Raw genomic sequence first — 20,749 nt, forward strand, 5'->3', positions numbered from 1 at the left:
GCGCAATAGCAACAAAAAAAACAAAATCGGCGTTGCATGTGACTGAATGAGGCCCGATAGGTGTAATCGATAATTATCTGATCAGTTTTGAATGGCTAATTACCAAGCACTGTGGCCCGCACTCACACACTAATGCAAAGCACCCTGTCATATTATAGCCTGTCATATTGGATCGTGTGTGACCAGCCTAACTGTTGTAATTATAGTAGTTAACCAATGAAAAATAAACACATTGGAGGTCATTTACAACATGGCCGCTCTGCTGCGTCTTTGTCATATACACAAAGTTTACTTTTATCGCCCTTGGATATGACGCACAGCTGCTCTGGATACAATTGTATCCAATAGAGAGAGAGGAGAGCAGAGCAGATCTGTTTGTAAGGGTGATGAAGCTAACCCTGATGCAATTGCATCCAAAGCAGATCTGAGTCATATCCAAGGGCGATGGTTACTCGGCTGTAGTTACATGAAGCCAGAAACTTCCTTTTTAAGCCTAAACTATTTTCCAGAATGCCACTTGCCTCCTGTGAGACCTTTCTATGTATTGTGTTAATGTTACACTGTTGCTGTTCATTTCCTCTGCTCTCCCAGCTAGGGGATGTCCTAAAAGTGTTACTTTATTGTAGATGAGGAATAAGCCTCTTCCCCGAGAGTAACCAGCCAGTAAGTATAGACCAGGTGATTTCTCCTTTCATTCAAACTGATTCATTCTCAAATAATTTGTATTTTTCCGGAGTAGTGTCAGAATAAATGGATTAATGCAGGGGTCTTCAAACTTGGCCCTCCAGATGCTGTGGAACTACACATCCCAGCATGCACTGCACATAGTTTTAGCATGCTGTTATATCAAAAAGGTGGCAGTGCATGCTGGGATGTGTAGTTCCACAGCAGCTGGAGGGCCAAGTTTGAAGACCCCTGGATTAATGTGTTGTTGCTGTTGTTTTCCCCTTCTCCTCTGATCGTTTCTCTCTTACTGTATGTAGAGTGTCCGGTTCATTTTACATGTCTGCTTCTTATTGTGTATGTGGTCACGAATCATCCACCTCCCTGCATGGTCACCCCCATCCCCTAATTACAGAGACCAACCATCATCTTCTTGTGTCTCCTTTCAAGAGTAACTAGTGTACAAAAACATCTACGGAAAGGAAATAACTGTCATACACCCTTACTGCTAACTAATATAATATACAGGGGGGGAGCGGGCTCTGGATTCCTGCATCGGGAGATTCTGCCGTGTGTAAAAGTTGTTTGAGATGATAGACTGGAGATAGATGTGTCCATCGACTCGGTAGCGCTGAGCGTCTTTTTGTGCAACTTCCCTTCACATGTGTCTTACTCACAAGTTGATGCGACTAGGATGCACATGCAGCTTCTGCTGATTAAAATGACATGCGGCATGCCTATATTCTGTGTGCGGCTGTATCTGCATGCGAAACGCTATGGTTGCAGTGTCGCAGTCGCATGCAGATACAGCCGCAGTCGCACACAGAATATAGACATGCCGCATGTTGATTTAATCAGCAGAAGCTGCCTCCTATTTGCATCGCTTTGCAGTTTAAGGGAAAAACTCGCATGAAAAGATGCTTGGCGCTACACACGGAGGATAGATGTATGTGGGCACTTCTGTATGTGAATACCAGTAGATTTGCATAGAATAGGTAGGACAGAGCTGCGGCTGGTATTCCTACCTGTGCACTTGCCATCCTTAGCTTTTAATTCTGAGATGAATAGATAACTTCTGCCCCAGGTCCCATAATATTATTATAATTAATTGTTTATGTGAATATGAATTAGACCTACTGTACAGATGTGTCCTCCATACACCTATCCTCACACAGTGCCCACTCCAAGGACCTAGCCGCACCATGCAAATGTTTCTTAAAATATGTGTCTTTGGGCCGTATTCAATTAGCCGTGAAAAGCCGTGATCCGCGGAAAAGTATCGCCAATTGCGACTTTTCGCCTGTCGGAAAATTATCGCCGTATTCAATTCCATCCGATTTTTCGTGTACGCGGAAAGCCAATGCAATGTAATAGGCGAAAAAGATTCGCCTCTGAATAGGTGGAGAAGAGAAGTGCAAATTTTTATTTTCGGGTGCAAAATTGGGGAAACCACTCAGAACCCTCGGGACAGTCCGATAAAGGATAACTGCGTCCAAAAATTCCAGATAAAAGACTTAAGTGCACAAAGTACATTGAATTTGGGGGCAAAAAAGTGCAAAGTGGGGGGGGACAACTTTGCAAACTAGCGACATAAGTTTCTGGGGGTGCTCTAAGAAGGGGCCAAGTGTTTTGGGGATTGCAGGTGCTTGTATGAGGGAGGAATTAAATTTTCTTATTAATTCACTTTAGAGACAGTAAAGATGCTAGCACCCATTTACAGGTACCCCAAATATGCCAGGAATACTTATTTTCTCTAAACCTACTGCTTAATGCCGTTCTTCACCACTTGAGCAAAGACGCTAATAAGAGGCAATTGTACCAACTTAAGTACCCCAAACAGCTTTATTAGGGCTAATCGGGCACTACTACATTGATCCCCAATGTTTCTGCATATTTTTTGGGGGGTTCAGGCTGATTTCCGCTATTCTGACACCACTTTCCGCCTGTTCTTACTTTGCGTGTCGCCGTTTTCGCGTCTTTTGGAATTGAATAGGACGAATTGAGGGCGCACGATAAGTTTCCACTGCTAAAATACGCGATGTAGGCGAAAACGAGTGACTCGCGCCAGACATCGTTCTGCCTAATCCGCTACTTTATATCAATTCCTGCTAATCCTAACTACAGTATTTACGGCCTGATCGCAGCTCCGTAACTGCACACAATGCATCTGCGAAGGTCTGCTCTGCCAGCATAGAGATGCCCGCTTCTGCTTTCTCACATCCGTAATACCTCGTAGTCCTGCGTATATATCGGTAACATCGTCCCGATACGCACAATTACAGCAGCTCAGACCTGTCTCAGGAACTGCACGCAGCGAGCACACACACTGCGTAGGCATTCGCAGTGGCTAATTTATACACACCCATGTGACGGCGTTCAAGCGGACAGGCACGCCAGCGTTTCTCCGACCACTCCCTTGTCGCCACCCCCCAAACACTCAACGGCATGTCACTCACTCTGTGATGAATTCCTATGTGCATCCGAAATCGCAGTGCGATCACGGTGCACGCCTAATGCATTGCATACGTGTGCGCAGTACGTAATCATTGGCCGATGTGCGTACGCAGTGGCAATTGCGAAACCCTACTAAATCAGGCCCTTAGTACACTATCAGTGGAATAAGGAGCAAAATGTAAGAAAAAGTACCCGAGCACTGATGGAGCGTCTAAGTTGGCGCCAGACGTCACAAGCCCTATGGCGCAAAAAGTATAGGTGTACGAGGACACACGTGTAGCAATCCTTATTACTATATTCCCCCCCAGTAAATGAAATGTTCTTTTGTAACAGACGATGCCTAGTTATTATGGTTGCCAGACTGGCATGTTGGTATTGTAAAGACCGTAGAAGCGCAGCATAACCCCCAACTGCGGGCCGTTCCTGATTGCTGCGGTCATATGCTGCAGGGTATACTGTGGCTGGGTGGATTGGGCATGGTTTGTTTTTTGTTTTTTTATTTCTTTGAAAACTTCCAGGCAATATGCGTATTGCATTGTGGAGCTAATTCAGGGCCGCTCGCTAGATACGATCGCTCGCACGATGTGTAGGAAGTGCTATCGCACAGCAATGCATTAGCACGCCCAGTATCTCTTAGAGAGCGATCACTTAGTGTATGCAGACACCCACCAGCCTGTTTTATAACACCCACTTGTGCACGTCATGTCCAGGAAGTGTATGCAACCATCGGTACATCAGGTAACATCGGATACGATCGCATCGCTTGAGGTTGACCATACCCTGCCGCAAGCACTGCGAGCACGTCAGTGTAAAAACCAGCCAGGTGACGTGTACTATGATGCTGTCTTATAATTATGCACACCTCTAAAACGCCACTGAGACGCTCAGGCACGCCTGCGTTTGCATCTCCACTCCCCCGTATTTAATGGCCAGCCCCTGTTACCACCTACAAACGGCCTCTCCTGTCACTCACTCTGCTGGGCTGTCTGTGCGCAGCGAGCGAACGCATTGTGTACTTTCGCTTAGGTATGCGCACTGCGATGCATACACATATGCACAATGCATACACACTGCATACCATCGGCAGCAGCGAGAGTATGCATCTTAGCGAGCGGGTCTGAATGAGCTCCTGTGTACGCTATGAAATGGCCAATCCAAGTCTTTATATCTGTCAACACAACCAATTGGTTGTGCACCAACAGGACGGGTTTATCGGTTAACCTGAATGGCCAAGCCGTTCCGAATCCGAATGACTGTTGTCACAGGTTTTGGGTCTGAAAGTAATGGGGCACATCCACTAGCAGACTTTACAATGTCATAATCGTACAGTCGTTTCAATTGTGCAATCGTTTCACAGTCTGTGCTGTACCTACACCGAAGGATCAGTCGTTCAGCGCAGGCACCCTCCCTCATCCCCGAACATGGGCAACCTGACGTTATCGTCAGGATGATCAGCATGTTCGGGCGATGATTGATGTCGGAAACTACCAGCGGGACCGCGCATCGCTGGTCGTTTCCGACATTAATGTGCTTGATTCATGAGCGATTGAACGATAACGTTACCGTTCAATCGCTCATAGAAATCGCCAAGTGGATGTGCGTCTTAAGGCTGAGCTGAGGCCTGATCGCAGGTATGTAGATAAACATTTAATGTAGCATCTGCCGTTCCACAAGATCCTAGCATTAGACGAGACAAACTTTAAGATAATAACTAGACCGAGGGGCTGATTCTTTACGGATTGCAATTGTAACCGCGTAGGCACTGCGATCACATTCGCAGGGTGAGTGACGGGACGTCAGCGTTTGGGGGTGGTGACGGGGGAGTGGTCTGAGAAACGCAGGTGTGTCTGTCTGTTTAAACGTCTTTTCCTGGGCGTGCATAAATTAGCCACTGCGACGGCATACGCAGCTTGTGTACTCACTGCATGCGAAGAGACTTGCAATTTCTGAGACCGGTAATTCTGCGTGAGGCTCTGATGTTACCAATGTGTACGCAGGACTGCGAGGTGTTACGGATGTGAGATAGCGGTAGTAGGTGACTATGCTGGCTGAGCGGTTGCAAACATTAGCATATTTTCGCAGCAGAACTGCATGCATAAACGCAGCTGCGATCACAATGACGATCCTTAATGAATCCGTCCCAGAGATCACTGTAATAACATGTCTTCTGTCTGTTTGTTAAGTAGCAGAGTGCCAGCTCTTGTTCCCTGTAATCCGCCATGTCAAGCAGAGAGTAGCCCGCTGCCTGTGTGCATCAGCTGACTTTAATGAGCTTCAAGAGAGGAAGTCTGCTGTGCGCAGCAAAAAAAAGTCCCCCCCAACAACCACAATAAATACCTGCAGCTATCTGCTGCTCATGATGAAGGTGTCACTGTAAACACCAAAACAGCTGTCGGGTACTACATGCTGGGGATAGACTTATGATGAGTATCTACTTGTTATCACCACATGGATATACCTTTTTATTTATGATGCTGCTTACTCTCACATTGCACCTAAGTCTCCCATATACCCTGACCATAGTATGGATATGCATTTTTATTGGCTGCTGGTTGTCCTTTGGTGGATTAAATGTTTTTTTTTGCTTTGGATGAAAGGATGTTCTGGCTATGCTTGTTCTATACAGTAACCGTTTATGTGCCGTGCACTCCGTTTGTGTCAATATTGAAGTGTGTGCTTCTGGTCTATATATGCTGAAAAACACTACAAGATCTGGTAACGACTGCACAATTATGACATTGTAATCGTGCAGTTGTTTGTCAGTCGTGTGATGAGCCTGCACTGAGCGAGCAGACGTTCAGTGCCGGGTCATCAATCATCTGGAAACATGCTGAACCTGACGATATCGTCAGGTCGACCAGCATGTTGGAAAGATGATAGATGTCTAAACGACCAGCGGGCACGCGCATCGCTGGTCGTTTTAGACACTTTTGCAAACGATCGTAATCGTTCATAAAAATCGCTAAGTGGATACCCCCCCTATAGTGTAGTAAATGAAACAAAAGAACTAGTGCCCAAAAGATACAAATTGTGCGTACCAAAAAATAATTTATAAATGCTTATCTGATGTCCAGGTAATAATCCTATGGTCCAGGTGCACATAAGACAATAAACTCAGGAATTTTCCAGGGATGAATACCGCTCAACAGACCATAAAAAAAGCGGGCTCAAATCAAGCCCATAGAGAATAATATAGTCTAGTACTTTCCGTGCAAAATATTTTTAACAGTAGACACACATATATCTGCGTACCAGACAATGCATATGTTTATGCATATAAGGGTATCCCTCCTCAATGTTCCTGATGGTATACAACACACGTCCTGCTTCTTATATTAAGTGGTAAACCTGAGGTGTAAAAGGCGAATAGACCTCCATCAGAAGAGTTTAAGGCGACCATTCTTGTATATATTAAATATTGATGAAGGCAAACAGTTAAAACCACGCAGCAGGCATGTCAGCTGGGCTTTCTCTGGCTCCTATGAGAGTCAGCGTGTAACACCCTGCTGCTGGTACTGTTCCTAAATCCTGACCGATGACTGTACATTACGCTGCCAGACTTGTGAATCTGTAACAATAAAGTTTTGTAATGCGCTATCTACATTTGGCCTAGTTGGTTTGGTCCATATGATGGTCACGGTCAATGTCCTGTTTGCTTCTCTATAGAGATCAATAACCAGTGCTGCAAATTACGTTTATGCATTGGTCACGGTGCAGCTAAAAGCAGCTTGGGGCATATTGACCACAGTGATGTCTATGTATTTCTCTCGCTCAGCCAATAGGGTGGATGTAGTTTGGTTTTACGGACTTGTGTTAAATGTGGAGAAATAGCAGCTGTGCTGGAATGAAGTTATCTCTGTGACTGTTCTGAAGGTTTTCAGACATTACGTTTTTGTTTTTTTTTACTGTGTGTGTGTGTGTGTGTGTGTGTGCGCGTGTGTGTGTGCGTGTGTCCACTTTTTTAAGCTGTTGACTTGTCAGTCCAAATGTGTCTATTACACCTATTAGCGCTGGACAACTGCAGGCTGCAAAAATCTGCTTTTCTCTCCTGCACAGAAAGATACAGACTTTAGTTTTTCAGTAACATGTGGCCCCATATGGCTAGGAAGGTGGATTGGGGTTGTCAGACCAGAGCAAGGACCCTATGGCTGGAAAGGTGGCTTGCAGTCAGTCAAGAGAAAGACCTCTATGGCTGGAGAGGTGGATTGGGGTCGTCTGACCAGAGCAAGGGCCCTATGGATGGAGAAGAGGCTTGCGGTAAGGCCAGAACAAGGCCCTTATGCCTGGAGAGGCGGATTGGGGTCAGGCCAGAGTAAGGCTCTTATGCCTGGAGAGGCGGATTGGGGTCAGGCCAGAGCAAAGGCCCCTATGCCTGGAGTGGCGGATTGCGGTCAGGCCAGAGCAAGGCCCCTATGGCTGGAGTGGCGGATTGCGGTCAGGCCAGAGCAAGGCCCCTATGGCTGGAGAGGCAGATTGCGGTCAGGCCAGAGCAAGGCCCTTATGCCTGGAGAGGCGGATTGGGGTCAGGCCAGAGCAAGGCTCTTATGCCTGGAGAGGCGGATTGCGGTCAGGCCAGAGCAAGGCCCCTATGGCTGGAGAGGCGGATTGGGTTCAGGCCAGAGCAAGGCCCTTATGGCTGGAGAGGCAGATTGGGGTCAGCGCAGAACAAGGAGAGCACAGTCCGGGTATAAACATGTAAGTGTAGCCAATAGTTGACCTACAGCCTACTTAGACTTGGCTGCATCTCCAGATACGACTCTTAGGTTCTATATCTTTTGGAGGATACGAAGACTTGCAGCAAATAGGTGCAGTAAGCAGCATCAGCACTTATATCGTTAATGCATTTAAATAAGAAATTAATAAATGAATAAAAACAAGCACCCATCCCCTAAAATAACTAACCAGCACCAGCTTCTCTTGGGTCAGTTACTGCTAAAGCACGGGAACACAAGGCTCCTTGATATTCTCTTTACGCCGGTTACACCAAGATACTCTGTGTATCACAATGCCGCGGCATATTTACATTGCATTTTAAGTTCTTATTCCAGAATATGTGCAGCAGAAAGCACACCACCGAGGGCGCCATTGTGCTGTAACCGGTTCACGCCTACAGCTGCTGCCTTCTCTACATCTTGCCCAAAAATGAGCAGCTAGACCCTCAATAAGCCACAGATGCCAATACGATGGCACCGAATGGTAATGACGGACTGACTGGCACAGAGGTGGAGTCAGGTCCTTATGTACCAGAACACAGGAATTTCTGGTGTCTGCCTGTGAAGGGGAAAGAGATTTACCACAGGCGTTCAATGTAAAGTGCCGTCCTTGGCGGTCTGTCCTTGCTGCGTCTTTATGTGTTGGGCATAGCTGAATCTACGCTTATATCAGTCTGCCAGGCCCTGGGTCAAGCAAAATACTGTTCAGTGACCAGGTCTGTTTTCCTACTGTTTTAAAGTGGAACAAGTAGGTATTTATCAAGTGGCACGAAGCCCTTCAGCTCTATGTAGATCTCTATTTATTAACACGAGTGGGAACTGACAAAGCTGTTTTCTAAGATTCAAGTTGCAGCTGTCGCCTGGAGAGGATGGAAGCAGCCATCTTGTGTTGTAAATCAGTAGGGAAGTAGATCTGTAACTCCCTACGGATCAGTTCAGTGCAAAGGTCAGGGACAATGCATCCTATCAACAGAGTCGGGAAGTGATGAGGTCTGGCGGCCATTGGCTGCTCCACTACGTGTCGCTGTGATGTCACTGGTTTCTTGCGAATTAATGGGTTTCTCTCTCAGAATTGTTTGGCCCACAAAACTACTGCCTTGACTGGGTCTTACTTGCGAAGCTCATAGTGACCAAAATCGTGTTGGGTACTGTTGTGCCCCTAGACTTATGGGGGGGGGGGGGCTGCCTCGCCGTTTGTAAAATTAAATTTGTACGATTTCATTGCATTTAACCCGAAGAAGCCTGCACAGATCATAGTGACGGACTTCTGTTGTGTGTTAGCTTTTATTTGGCAGGTTTATCAGATTTGAACTAAAAGATCAAATCCGACGACATTTACACCTGCAAAATCCATCTGACATCGACGTCTGTTTTTTTTTTTTCTTTTAACTAAAAAGTAGTTGCTCCATGTAACTTAAGCTGGGTCCACACTTGCTGATGTGTGTACTCAGCAATGCGACGCCCGACTGCACTATATATTGGGCGAATGCGACGCCCGACTGCGCTATATATTGGGCGAATGCGACGCCTGACTGCACAATATATTGGGCGGTCGGTACACACTGCACCCGTTATGTCGGGCACTGTCTCATCCACTATGCCAGCTTTGACATCTGGGTCGTACCATCGGCCCTACGTGCAGGCCGATGGAACAACCCCGATGGACAACCTGCGGGAGCGCGCATGGTGGGTACAGACTGGCCCATGTGGACGATATGTTGGCCCGTCGATTGGTATGCCAGGCTGCCAGCGTAGGTATAATGACAGGCATCGGGATTTCTACGCCTGTCATTAGCACCCTGCCGGGATTTGATAGTCGGGAAGCCGGCGGTCGGAATTTCTACTGCATCCCCTCAGGCAGATGTTTGCAACACCTGGTGTTGTGACAACTATGTCTGGACAATAGAGAACCGCTAACCAGGGCTCCGGTCTCGCCATACACTTACATGGAGAAAGGCAGAAATGTCCTGAGAGGAGGCTATATCTGTAGTCTTTGTATAAATCTCAATTGCTATCTGCTCTCTGTAATCTGTATTCAAAAGGTACAAAATGTTCCCTGCAGTGTCCTTCAGTAGTATCCTGCTGGCAAGACGCCTTGCAATCCAGTCATTCCAGTGCTGGGTGAAATATTCAAATCCTAATGGAAAGAGGCTGCACAATCTCCTTCCAGTGTAGGGTTTGCTCATATACATATATACATATATACACACAGCAATGTGATTGTATTGCAGCCAGAACAAACTGTTCTCGGTCTGTAGGGATGCGCATTAACTTGTGCACGTTTAGGCCATACAACGCATTCATCTGTTCTGACCAGTCACACACAGCACTGTGTAATGCCCTATAATTACCCGTCATAACCAATATAAGAGAGCAGGAGGAGGCGTTCTCTATAGCTGGGCAACAATAATGATAGAAAAAGAAATTACAACATATCTTTATGAATACATGGCTGTAGTCTACTGAGCGTATTGGCTTCCATTACTAGATGTGTCCTCATTCGCCATATGCCGCGCCGACGTTGCGATCTGTACTTTTTCCAAACTCTGCGTCTTAGTCGCATCATGGCCATACAGACGCTTCCGGGGACACGAGTGTACTAGTACTGAAGTTGCACAGGAATTGGTGAAAAATCGCCGTTTACGCATAACGCGCGACAGGTGTTGTGGCACGGCCGCAAGTATCGAAACTCTGTCTTTTTTGCCTTTTTTAACTTAGATTTGCGCACAGAAATGTAATGCCGGCCCCGGTAGTCTGTGTACTTTTGTCGCAGTAGTCCGCGGTGCGCCGAGCGGGGCCATTAGTCGTGATGTGAGCAAAGCTGTATGTGGACACATCTGCAGGAAAACTATTGTGCAGGAAAAAGAAGACATTTACTTTTCATTTTGTAACTCACTTTTTGAGTGTTTCACCTGTTTAAGGTAAACTAGTTGTTAGGTTTATTTGTATGGGGGGGAGCAGTGTGTTTGCTGTATGTGATGGTCTCCTGCATAGAATAATATCCGCCGCCCCTCCCCCCCCTTTATACCATACATAGCAGAGCACTGTGTCCTCAGCCCGGAAATAATGCATTGTTTTACGGAACACGGAGCAATACACCGGATAATCATGTGACACAACTATTTGTTCTCGTTTCCTTAAGGAATTGTCATTGGTCTGAGGGTCAACCCCCCCCCCCCCTCCCCCTAAACCAAGCCACTGATTGGCCAAACAGTGCAGCTACAAGTTCCGTGTGCATGCTTTATATACGGGCGTCTGCATGTGCAGCTTGTGACCGCTAAACCACAGTGTTACTGTATGTCCTGTGTTGTAACCTTCCAGTTATGTTGTGTAATTACTGTGCAGCGTGACACTATAATAAAGACAGGATTGGCTGCCAGAGGGAGCTTCCCAGCAACACGTTTCTAACCTTGGAGAGTTTATAATACTAATCCTTCCAGTGACTTTCAGTGGTTAATAAAGAAATAGGTGTGGCCTGCTGGGAGATGGGCGTGGCCACATAGGAGGAAGTAGACATGGTTGGGATAACGGAGTGTCCTTATTGGTGCACATTATTCTTCATGGTGAAAGCCATGGTGGTTATTATACTTTTACCATCATGAAATTAAACTGGGAATCCTTACCAGTAAAAAAAACAAAAAAAAACAACCTGCAGCTCTACTGACACACGGGTTCAATAATAACAAAAAATGCTGTTTTAATGTTCTATTAGGTGGTGACAACTGATTTATTGTGACCCATTGTATTGATCTGTTGTGTACCCATGATGCATCATACTTTAGTGTAATGTAGTGTATCGTTTTCATTTTAGGTGCGACTGCAGGTTCAGAGTGCGTCAAAACCCCTTTATCGCGGGACCATTCATTGCTTTCAGTCCATCATCAAGCAGGAAACTGTAAGTAATCTGTCTTAAACCTGTGCATAATAACTTGTGTATAGTGGTCTCAGCAATCTGTTTTTGACTGTAAAAAATATTTATGAAAATGTAACCTGTGATATCACATTGAGTCAGTGACATCACTGAGACACAGGAGAGAGTAGCATGAAGTCACTAGGAGCCAGTGACATCACTGGCTCCTAGTGACTTCATGCTACACTCTCCTGTGTCTCAGTGGCTCCTAGGGACTTCATGCTACACTCTCCTGTGTCTCAGTGGCTCCTAGGGACTTCATGCTACACTCTCCTGTGTCTCAGTGGCTCCTAGGGACTTCATGCTACACTCTCCTGTGTCTCAGTGGCTCCTAGGGACTTCATGCTACACTCTCCTGTGTCTCAGTGGCTCCTAGGGACTTCATGCTACACTCTCCTGTGTCTCAGTGGCTCCTAGGGACTTCATGCTACACTCTCCTGTGTCTCAGTGACTCCTAGGGACTTTATGCTACACTCTCCTGAGTCTTGCTGATGTCACTGGCTCCTAGTAACTTCATACTGCATTCCCCTGTGTCTCAGTGATGTCACTGGCTCCTAGTGACTTCATGCTACACTCTCCTGTGTCTCAGTGATGTCACTGAGACACAGGAGAATGCAGTACGAAGTTACTAGTAGCCAGTGACATCACTGAGACACAGGAGAGTGTAGCTTGAAATCACCAGGAGCCAGTGATATCACTGAGACACAGGAGAGTGTAGCTTGAAATCACTAGGAGCCAGTGATATCACTGAGACACAGGAGAATGCAGTATGAAGTTACTAGGAGCCAGTGATATCACTGAGACACAGGAGAGTGTAGCTTGAAATCACTAGGAGCCACTGACATCAGCAAGAATCAGGAGAGTGTAGCATGAAGTCCCTAGGAGCCAGTGACATCACTGAGACACAGGATAATGCAGTATGAAGTTACTAGTAGCCAGTGATATAACTGAGACACAGGATAATGCAGTATGACGTTACTAGTAGCCAGTGATATCACTGAGACACAGGAGAGTGTAGCTTGAAATCACTAGGAGCCAGTGACATCACTGAGACACAGGAGAATGCAGTATGAAGTTACTAGTAGCCAGTGACATCACTGAGACACAGGATAATGCAGTATGACGTTACTAGTAGCCAGTGATATCACTGAGACACAGGAGAGTGTAGTTTGAAATCACTAGGAGCCAGTGATATCACTGAGACACAGGAGAATGCAGTATGAAGTTACTAGGAGCCAGTGATATCACTGAGACACAGGAGAGTGTAGCTTGAAATCACTAGGAGCCACTGACATCAGCAAGACTCAGGAGAGTGTAACATAAAGTCACTAGGAGCTACTGATGACACAGGAGAGTGTAGCATGAAGTCTCTAGGAGCCAGTGACATCACTGAGACACAGGAGAGTGTAGCTTGAAATCACTAGGAGCCACTGACATCACTGAGACACAGGAGAACGCAGTATGAAGTTACTAGGAGCCAGTGACATCACTGAGACACAGGAGAATGCAGTATGAAGTTACTAGGAGCCAGTGACATTACTGAGACACAGGAGAATGCAGTACGAAGTTACTAGTAGCCAGTGACATCACTGAGATACAGGAGAATGCAGTATGACGTTACTAGTAGCCAATGACATCACTGAGACACAGGAGAATGCAGTATGAAGTTACTAGGAGCCAGTGACATCACTAAGACACAGGAGAATGCAGTATGAAGTTACCAGGAGCCAGTGACATCACTGAGACACAGGAGAATGCAGTACGAAGTTACTAGTAGCCAGTGACATCACTGAGATACAGGAGAATGCAGTATGAAGTTACTAGTAGCCAGTGACATCACTGAGACACAGGAGAATGCAGTATGAAGTCCCTAGGAGCCAGTGATATCACTGAGACACAGGAGAATGCAGTATGAAGTTACTAGGAGCCAATGACATCACTGAGACACAGGAGAATGCAATATGAAGTTACTAGTAGCCAGTGACATCACTGAGACACAGGAGAATGCAGTATGAAGTTACTAGTAGCCAGTGATATTGCATTCTCCTGTGTCTCAGTGATGTCACTGGCTCCTAGTAACTTCATATTGCATTATCCTGTGTCTCAGTGATAGTGATGTCACTGGCTCCTAGTAACTTCATGAGACACAGGAGAATGCAGTATGAAGTTACTAGTAGCCAGTGACATCACTGAGACACAGGAGAATGCAGTATGAAGTTACTAGTAGCCAGTGATATCACTGAGACACAGGAGAGTGTAGCTTGAAATCACTAGGAGCCACTGACATCAGCAAGAATCAGGAGAGTGTAGCATGAAGTCCCTAGGAGCCAATGACATTACTGAGACACAGGAGAATGCAGTACGAAGTTACTAGTAGCCAGTGACATCACTGAGACACAGGAGAATGCAGTATGAAGTTACTAGGAGCCAGTGACATCACTGAGACACAGGAGAATGCAGTATGAAGTTACCAGGAGCCAGTGACATCACTGAGACACAGGAGAATGCAGTATGAAGTTACTAGGAGCCAGTGACATCACTGAGACACAGGATAATGCAGTATGAAGTTACTAGTAGCCAGTGATATCACTGAGACACAGGAGAATGCAATATGAAGTTACTAGTAGCCAGTGACATCACTGAGACACAGGAGAATGCAGTATGAAGTTACTAGTAGCCAGTGATATTGCATTCTCCTGTGTCTCAGTGATATCACTGGCTACTAGTAACTTCATACTGAATTCTCCTGTGTCTCAGTGATGTCACTGGCTCCTAGTAACTTCATATTGCATTATCCTGTGTCTCAGTGATAGTGATATCACTGGCTCCTAGTAACTTCATGAGACACAGGAGAATGCAGTACGAAGTTACTAGTAGCCAGTGACATCACTGAGACACAGGAGAATGCAGTATGAAGTTACTAGGAGCCAGTGACATCACTGAGACACAGGAGAATGCAGTATGAAGTTACTAGTAGCCAGTGACATCACTGAGACACAGGAGAATGCAGTATGAAGTTACTAGTAGCCAGTGACATCACTGAGACACAGGAGAGTGTAGCTTGAAATCACTAGGAGCCAGTGACATCAGCAAGAATCAGGAGAGTGTAGCATGAAGTCCCTAGGAGCCAGTGACATTACTGAGACACAGGAGAATGCAGTATGAAGTTACTAGTAGCCAGTGACATCACTGAGACACAGGAGAATGCAGTATGAAGTTACGAGGAGCCAGTGATATCACTGAGACACAGGATAATGCAATATGAAGTTACTAGGAGCCAGTGACATCACTGAGACACAGGATAATGCAGCCTGGTCACTGGGAGCCACTGACATCACTTGGCAGCAGTGACATCACTAATTTGAATGAATAATAGTTTGGAAACCATATGACTGAAGTGTACTAGTAGCCCACTCATTGCAGCCAAAGTAATTATTTTTTTGTCACTGGTGAGCTAAGTCCCACATCTGGGACTGACAGCATTTTGTCTGCACACAGAAAAGATAAGACTGGTGATAGCAGGTGATGTAGAACTAATAAAAACCTGTTTTGTCATTGCCAGCTCTCCCTGATTTTCTGTTGTTGGTTCAGCACTAGTTTCTCCCACATGATGAGGTCTCATTGCGTAAAACCCAGAGCAGCGATTCTGACTTTAGCAGCCATTTTGTAACTTGCTGTAGACTGATAACAGCAAAATGCCATTACTGGAGGGTAGACGTGCCGCGGTCACGCAGATTGTCTCTTCCCGAATATTGTAGAGAGAAAACCCTTACTTGGGGGTGATTCCAGTGCCTGTCACCTTGGCTGCATGGAGGGGTTGTTATATGTGGAACATTTTCATTATCACACATAATTCATAAATAAAACCCCCTCAGTGATCATTTTCCTGCTCCGGTACGTGCCCTCCATTAAAGTAATTAGTCACCTTTAGGACTTGTACACTCCATTTGGGGGACACTGGGAAACATTGGGGGTATAGTGGGTGTAGGAAGGATTGCTGGCTTTTTAAGGGGGATATGTATCAAATCTTCTAAAATGGAGACGTTACCCATAGCAACCACATAGCTTTTAGCTATCATTTATCTAGTACATTCTATTGCTATGAGCAACTTCTCCCCCTGTCTTCTATAGAAGTTTTGATACTTCTCCCCCTAAATTCTTTCATGGCTGTTGAGCAGCACATGGAGTGTAGGACCCGGCTCTTCTGGAGTGTAGGACCCGGCTCTTCTGGAGTGTAGGACCCGGCTCTGCTGGAGTGTAGGACCCGGCTCTGCTGGAGTATAGCAGTGGTGTGGAGCACATAGGAGTCCTTTAATAGTAGCAATTAGTTAATTAATTCCTTTGTGGAGTCATCCGAGTTAAATTTTTTGGGGTCTATCCACAAGTCAACTGGAGTTAGGGCATGTTGTAAAAATAATGGTCCCCCCGTCCTTGTCGCTGATTTCAAAGTGCATTTGTTACCTGAATGTGGCAATATACCTGAGAATGCAGTAACTACGGAGGCACTGCGCGGCTGTTATTCCGGATGTGCCTGTTATAGCAGCATCACGTATTCACCAAAACTTCATCACTGGATCCTCCGCCGGATGGGGAAAGGTTGGTCTGGTTGGTCAACATTTTGGGACGTCTCTGTCCCCTTTCTTCAAGATCATAACATGCCAAGTTCCCCATCTAGGGGGGGATCCGGTGATGATGTTTTGGTGAATATGTAATGCTGCTCTTTGACCTTTTCAATACAATTATTTAATAATATAAATCCACTGAGTGCTGCCACTTGGATGCATGGACTGTTCCAGTAATCTTATCTGCTTTATGATGTCCTGAGCATGGGGGAAGGTTTGCGTCCGGCCAGTGCACATGAAGAGTAAACAGCACTTGGAATTGGGAACATTGAACCCTCTGCAGAACACATGACACACAAGCGTTCCTATGTAGCACTGGAAGGGCGTGGATGCAGTATGTACTTCTTTTTATAGTATCCATGGTCTAAGTATGGCAACACAGTGGCGTAGTGGCTAGAATTACTGCAGGTTAGTTGTCCTCTGTCAAAAAAAAAAAAAAAAAGAACCCCAATGTGTCCATGTGACCAGAACACGGGGGCTGATTCAGAGACGGGCACTAATGCTGCGAATTTGCAAGCAGCGGTTGTGCGACAATATGTAAATGTTGCAGTCGCTGGGATTTGAATTGAAAAGCCCACCAGCGGCTTTGCGAATCCAAGCGACTGCGTACAAACGCAGAATGGCGGCCAAAACCGAGACGCCGGTGCCATTAATACTGCGTACAGAGGCGCCGTCGCTGGCTTCCGCAAAATGGTCGCGACACGCCTGCGTTTTTCAACAGCCCACAAACACCCCATTACCACCCACAAATGGTCCTAATTGTCAGTCAGTCGGCGTCTAAATCCTCTCTGCGAGGGGCCCCGGGACGCCTGCACCGTGCGTCTGACGCACGCACAGTAGTAAAAACATTGTCCAAATGCGTACATGTCAGTATAGCATACGCCTCTGAATCCAGCCCCTAGAGTGTAAGCTCCGCTGGCAACGGACTGATGTGAATGGCTGAAATACACTGTGTAAAGCACTGCGTAATATATGTGCGCTATATAATAAGTGACCGTAAATAAATGAGCAGAGGGCATTTGTTTTTTCCTCATTGCGGAACGTAAGCTCCCAGAGTACACACTAAAATAAATCTTGTTTCTGATTTTATTTTAAAGCTTTTTTTTATGACATTATATAGTTCATCGTTTTTATTTTTTATTCTAGGCATGGGGACTGTACAAAGGAGTCGGGTCACCAATGATGGGGTTGACCTTCATCAATGCTCTTGTGTTTGGGGTGCAGGGAAACGCTCTGCGATACCTCGGCAGGGACACCCCGTTAAACCAGTTTCTGGCCGGCTCAGCGGCTGGCGCCATCCAGTGCGTGATTTGCTGCCCGATGGAGTTGGCGAAAACCAGGATGCAGCTACAAGGAACCGGGGAGTACAAATCCCGATCTAAAAACTATAAGAATTCTCTGGACTGTTTGGTAAAAATCCACCGCAAGGAAGGCATGAGGGGCATCAACCGGGGCATGGTCACCACGTTCCTCAGGGAGACGCCGAGCTTCGGGCTCTACTTCCTGACGTATGATTATCTCACCAGGTATCTCGGCTGTGAAATCAACGACGGCCTTATTATCCCTAAGCTGCTGTTTGCCGGAGGCATGTCGGGAATCGCGTCTTGGTTATCGACCTACCCTATCGACGTGATCAAGTCCCGGCTTCAAGCCGACGGCATCGGCGGTGTGAACCATTACAATGGCATTCTGGACTGCATCCGAAAAAGCTATGAAGTGGAAGGCTGGAGAGTATTTACTAGAGGTCTGACCTCCACCTTGCTCAGGGCGTTCCCCGTCAATGCTGCTACCTTCGCCACCGTTACCCTGTTCCTTATGTACATGAGATCGGAAAACGCCATCAACGAATGTGACGCCGGCCCCGCAATTCAACAGCCGACCAGCATGTAAACTTTACTGCATCACGCCTGAACAAATCCCGATGTAGAGTTATTTTTTTTATATACATATATATATAAGCGAGTTGTATAAATATAATGTACATAACTGATATGTATAATTGGTTTATATGCATTTTAGACAGGCTTTCATCTCTGCGGTGTAGAATGTGGCCTTCTTTTGGGAATATTGTCCCACAGCTGCCAATGGCGTAGCGTTACCATCCTGGAAATCTCGTGGGATCTACTTTAGTTCGAAGTAAATCCCGTTCGAGATCATGGATACATGGGGCAAAGCTGACAGCTAGTTTGTCAGAGTCCTAAACCATTGCTGGAGAAGTTAATATTACAATATTTGATTGTAAGAAAAGTATTGTTGAGCGCGTTCTGCCAATGTATTAATGTGGGATCCACGCGTTTGTCTGTATGTAACCTATGGGCTCCAGCTAGCCACATGTATCATAGTTTCTGAAATGTTAAAAGACTGATGCAAAAAAAAAAATACTGTACGAGACCCTCGTCAATCAAAGCTGGATTTTTTTTTTTTTTTTTTTTTTTTTTTAAGACATTACTCAGAAGTTATTTATTAAACAACAAAAAACACTTGAATTGTGCAGTATCTACAGATATACTGCAGGTGGCACTGTTGCACAGAAACTAAATGTCAGAATAAGAAGTCTGTTTTTATACATTTTGTTTTTGCTGTAAAACATGGTTGCTGTTGTTGTTACATTGCAATGTGTGCTCATTTTTGTTTGTTTTTTTTCTCTAGTAAATTTCCATTCCTCCTAAATACCTGCACAGGTACATGGTACAGCTTTATAAAATCTGGCTGCTTTTATTACATACACGTACTACACTATTGAAAGGCCACATTGCTGTTTAGTGAGCATTTGTGAATATGGCTTTAAGATGCAGCTTTTAATGTCAAATATTTATTTTTACACATAGTATTTTTTTTTTTTTTTTCATTCGGTCACAAGCCGAGCATTTTTTAAATGCCGCAACTTGGGGCCTGATCCAGACCCGCTCGCAAGCGCATTGCGCTCGCAAGTGGGTCGATAATGGCCCAGTGCGCACGCGCCCCGTAGCGAGTGAGACCTTCACTCGCTCCGGAGCTCGCAGCTAAACGGGACGGCTGGCGATGTTGATCGACAGCTCGCCCCGTTTTGTAGGTGGGTGGCTGAACAAACTGCCATTTGTGGGCGTCCCTCCTGACATCACTCGTGATGTCAGTAGTGGACTTCCGGCTCTATTAGAGCAGGAAGTCCACTCGGCATAGCGAGTGCTGAGACCCTACCTTAGGGTCTCCCCGCAATGCCGATGGTTGCGATAACCGCGACCATCTCCTGCCCGCTCGCACTAGCTGTGGGTGGGCACCCACAGCTTTGCAAGTGGACAGGAAAAAAAATAAATAAAAAAATACTCCCCGCCCTGATACAGAGCGTGTGCTTGCAAATAGCGAGCGGCTCTGAATCAGGCCCTTGGTCTTATCTTGTTTAATTGTATATTTATGAAATGCTGGAGATCTTTATGATGCTGAAGTGGTGGAGAAAGAAAACAATTCTCACTAATTTAATAGAGAGAAATGAGGGATATGGGCGACCCCTTTTATACAAGTAGTAATGCAACGTGGGGGTGAATGGGGTAAATGAATGGTCTGCTAAGTCTATGGGGTAAATGTAATGCAGAGCTGGGGTTTATGCAATGCAGAGCTGGGGTTTATGCAATGCAGAGCTGGGGTTTATGCAATGCAGAGCTGGGGTTTATGCAATGCAGAGCTGGGGTAAATGCAAGGCAGAGCTGGGGTAAATGCAAGGCAGAGCTGGGGTTTATGCAAGGCAGAGCTGGGGTTTATGCAAGGCAGAGCTGGGGTTTATGCAAGGCAGAGCTGGGGTTTATGCAAGGCAGAGCTGGGGTAAATGTAAGGCAGAGCTGAGGTAAATGTAATGCAGAGCTGGGGTAAATGTAATGCAGAGCTGGGGTAAATGTAATGCAGAGCTGGCTTTGCTACTGAAAGAGAATAAAATCCGTCATATTTACCCCGTACTGAGCTATATTAAAGGGAAGTCATCACTTATTTAATACATTTATGCTGTTTCGAAGTAAAAATGGAGTATACTGTCTGCCGAACTTTTTTGAAATAAAAATATTTGGGTGAAGTTTTTACTGCGGAGAATCCGTTCATCATTTGCAATTACAGCAGGTCTGACCTACCGCAGACACTGCCGGTCTCCTCGCTCTCAAGCTGCGTATGCAATTGCAGTGGCTAATGTATGCACGCCTAGGAAACGGTGTTCAAATGGACAGACACACCTTCATTTTTCTGACCACTACACCCCCCCCCGCCCCCCCAAAGGCTCTCAGCCTGTCACTAGCTCTGCGATGGATTCCTCTGTGTGCGCGTAATCGTGATGGGGCTTATACGCAATGGCTAACAATCGCTCTATCTGCGTGCGTAGTTGCTTTTATCGATCGCTGCTGAATCAGGCCCACAGATAGGTAGAGGTG

The 20,749-nt window shown here is 45.9% G+C and overlaps 1 protein-coding gene across 1 annotated transcript in view; it reads left to right on the forward strand.

Annotated features, from left to right (window-relative positions):
- The window catches only part of SLC25A29 (solute carrier family 25 member 29), a 59,610-nt gene extending 40,640 nt beyond the window's left edge, over positions 1-18,970 (forward strand). Inside the window, exons 3-4 of the mRNA XM_088475385.1 lie at positions 11,641-11,724; positions 17,508-18,970. Of these exons, the coding sequence (XP_088331511.1) occupies positions 11,641-11,724; positions 17,508-18,251 (828 nt within the window). The 3' untranslated portion in view covers positions 18,252-18,970. The remainder of the gene's footprint in view (positions 1-11,640; positions 11,725-17,507) is intronic.
- Positions 18,971-20,749: the final 1,779 nt, after the last annotated feature.

The sequence above is a fragment of the Taudactylus pleione genome, unplaced genomic scaffold (genome assembly GCF_031769625.1).
Source record: "Taudactylus pleione unplaced genomic scaffold, aTauple2 ptg000171l, whole genome shotgun sequence".
In the NCBI taxonomy this organism is placed as follows: domain Eukaryota; kingdom Metazoa; phylum Chordata; class Amphibia; order Anura; family Myobatrachidae; genus Taudactylus; species Taudactylus pleione.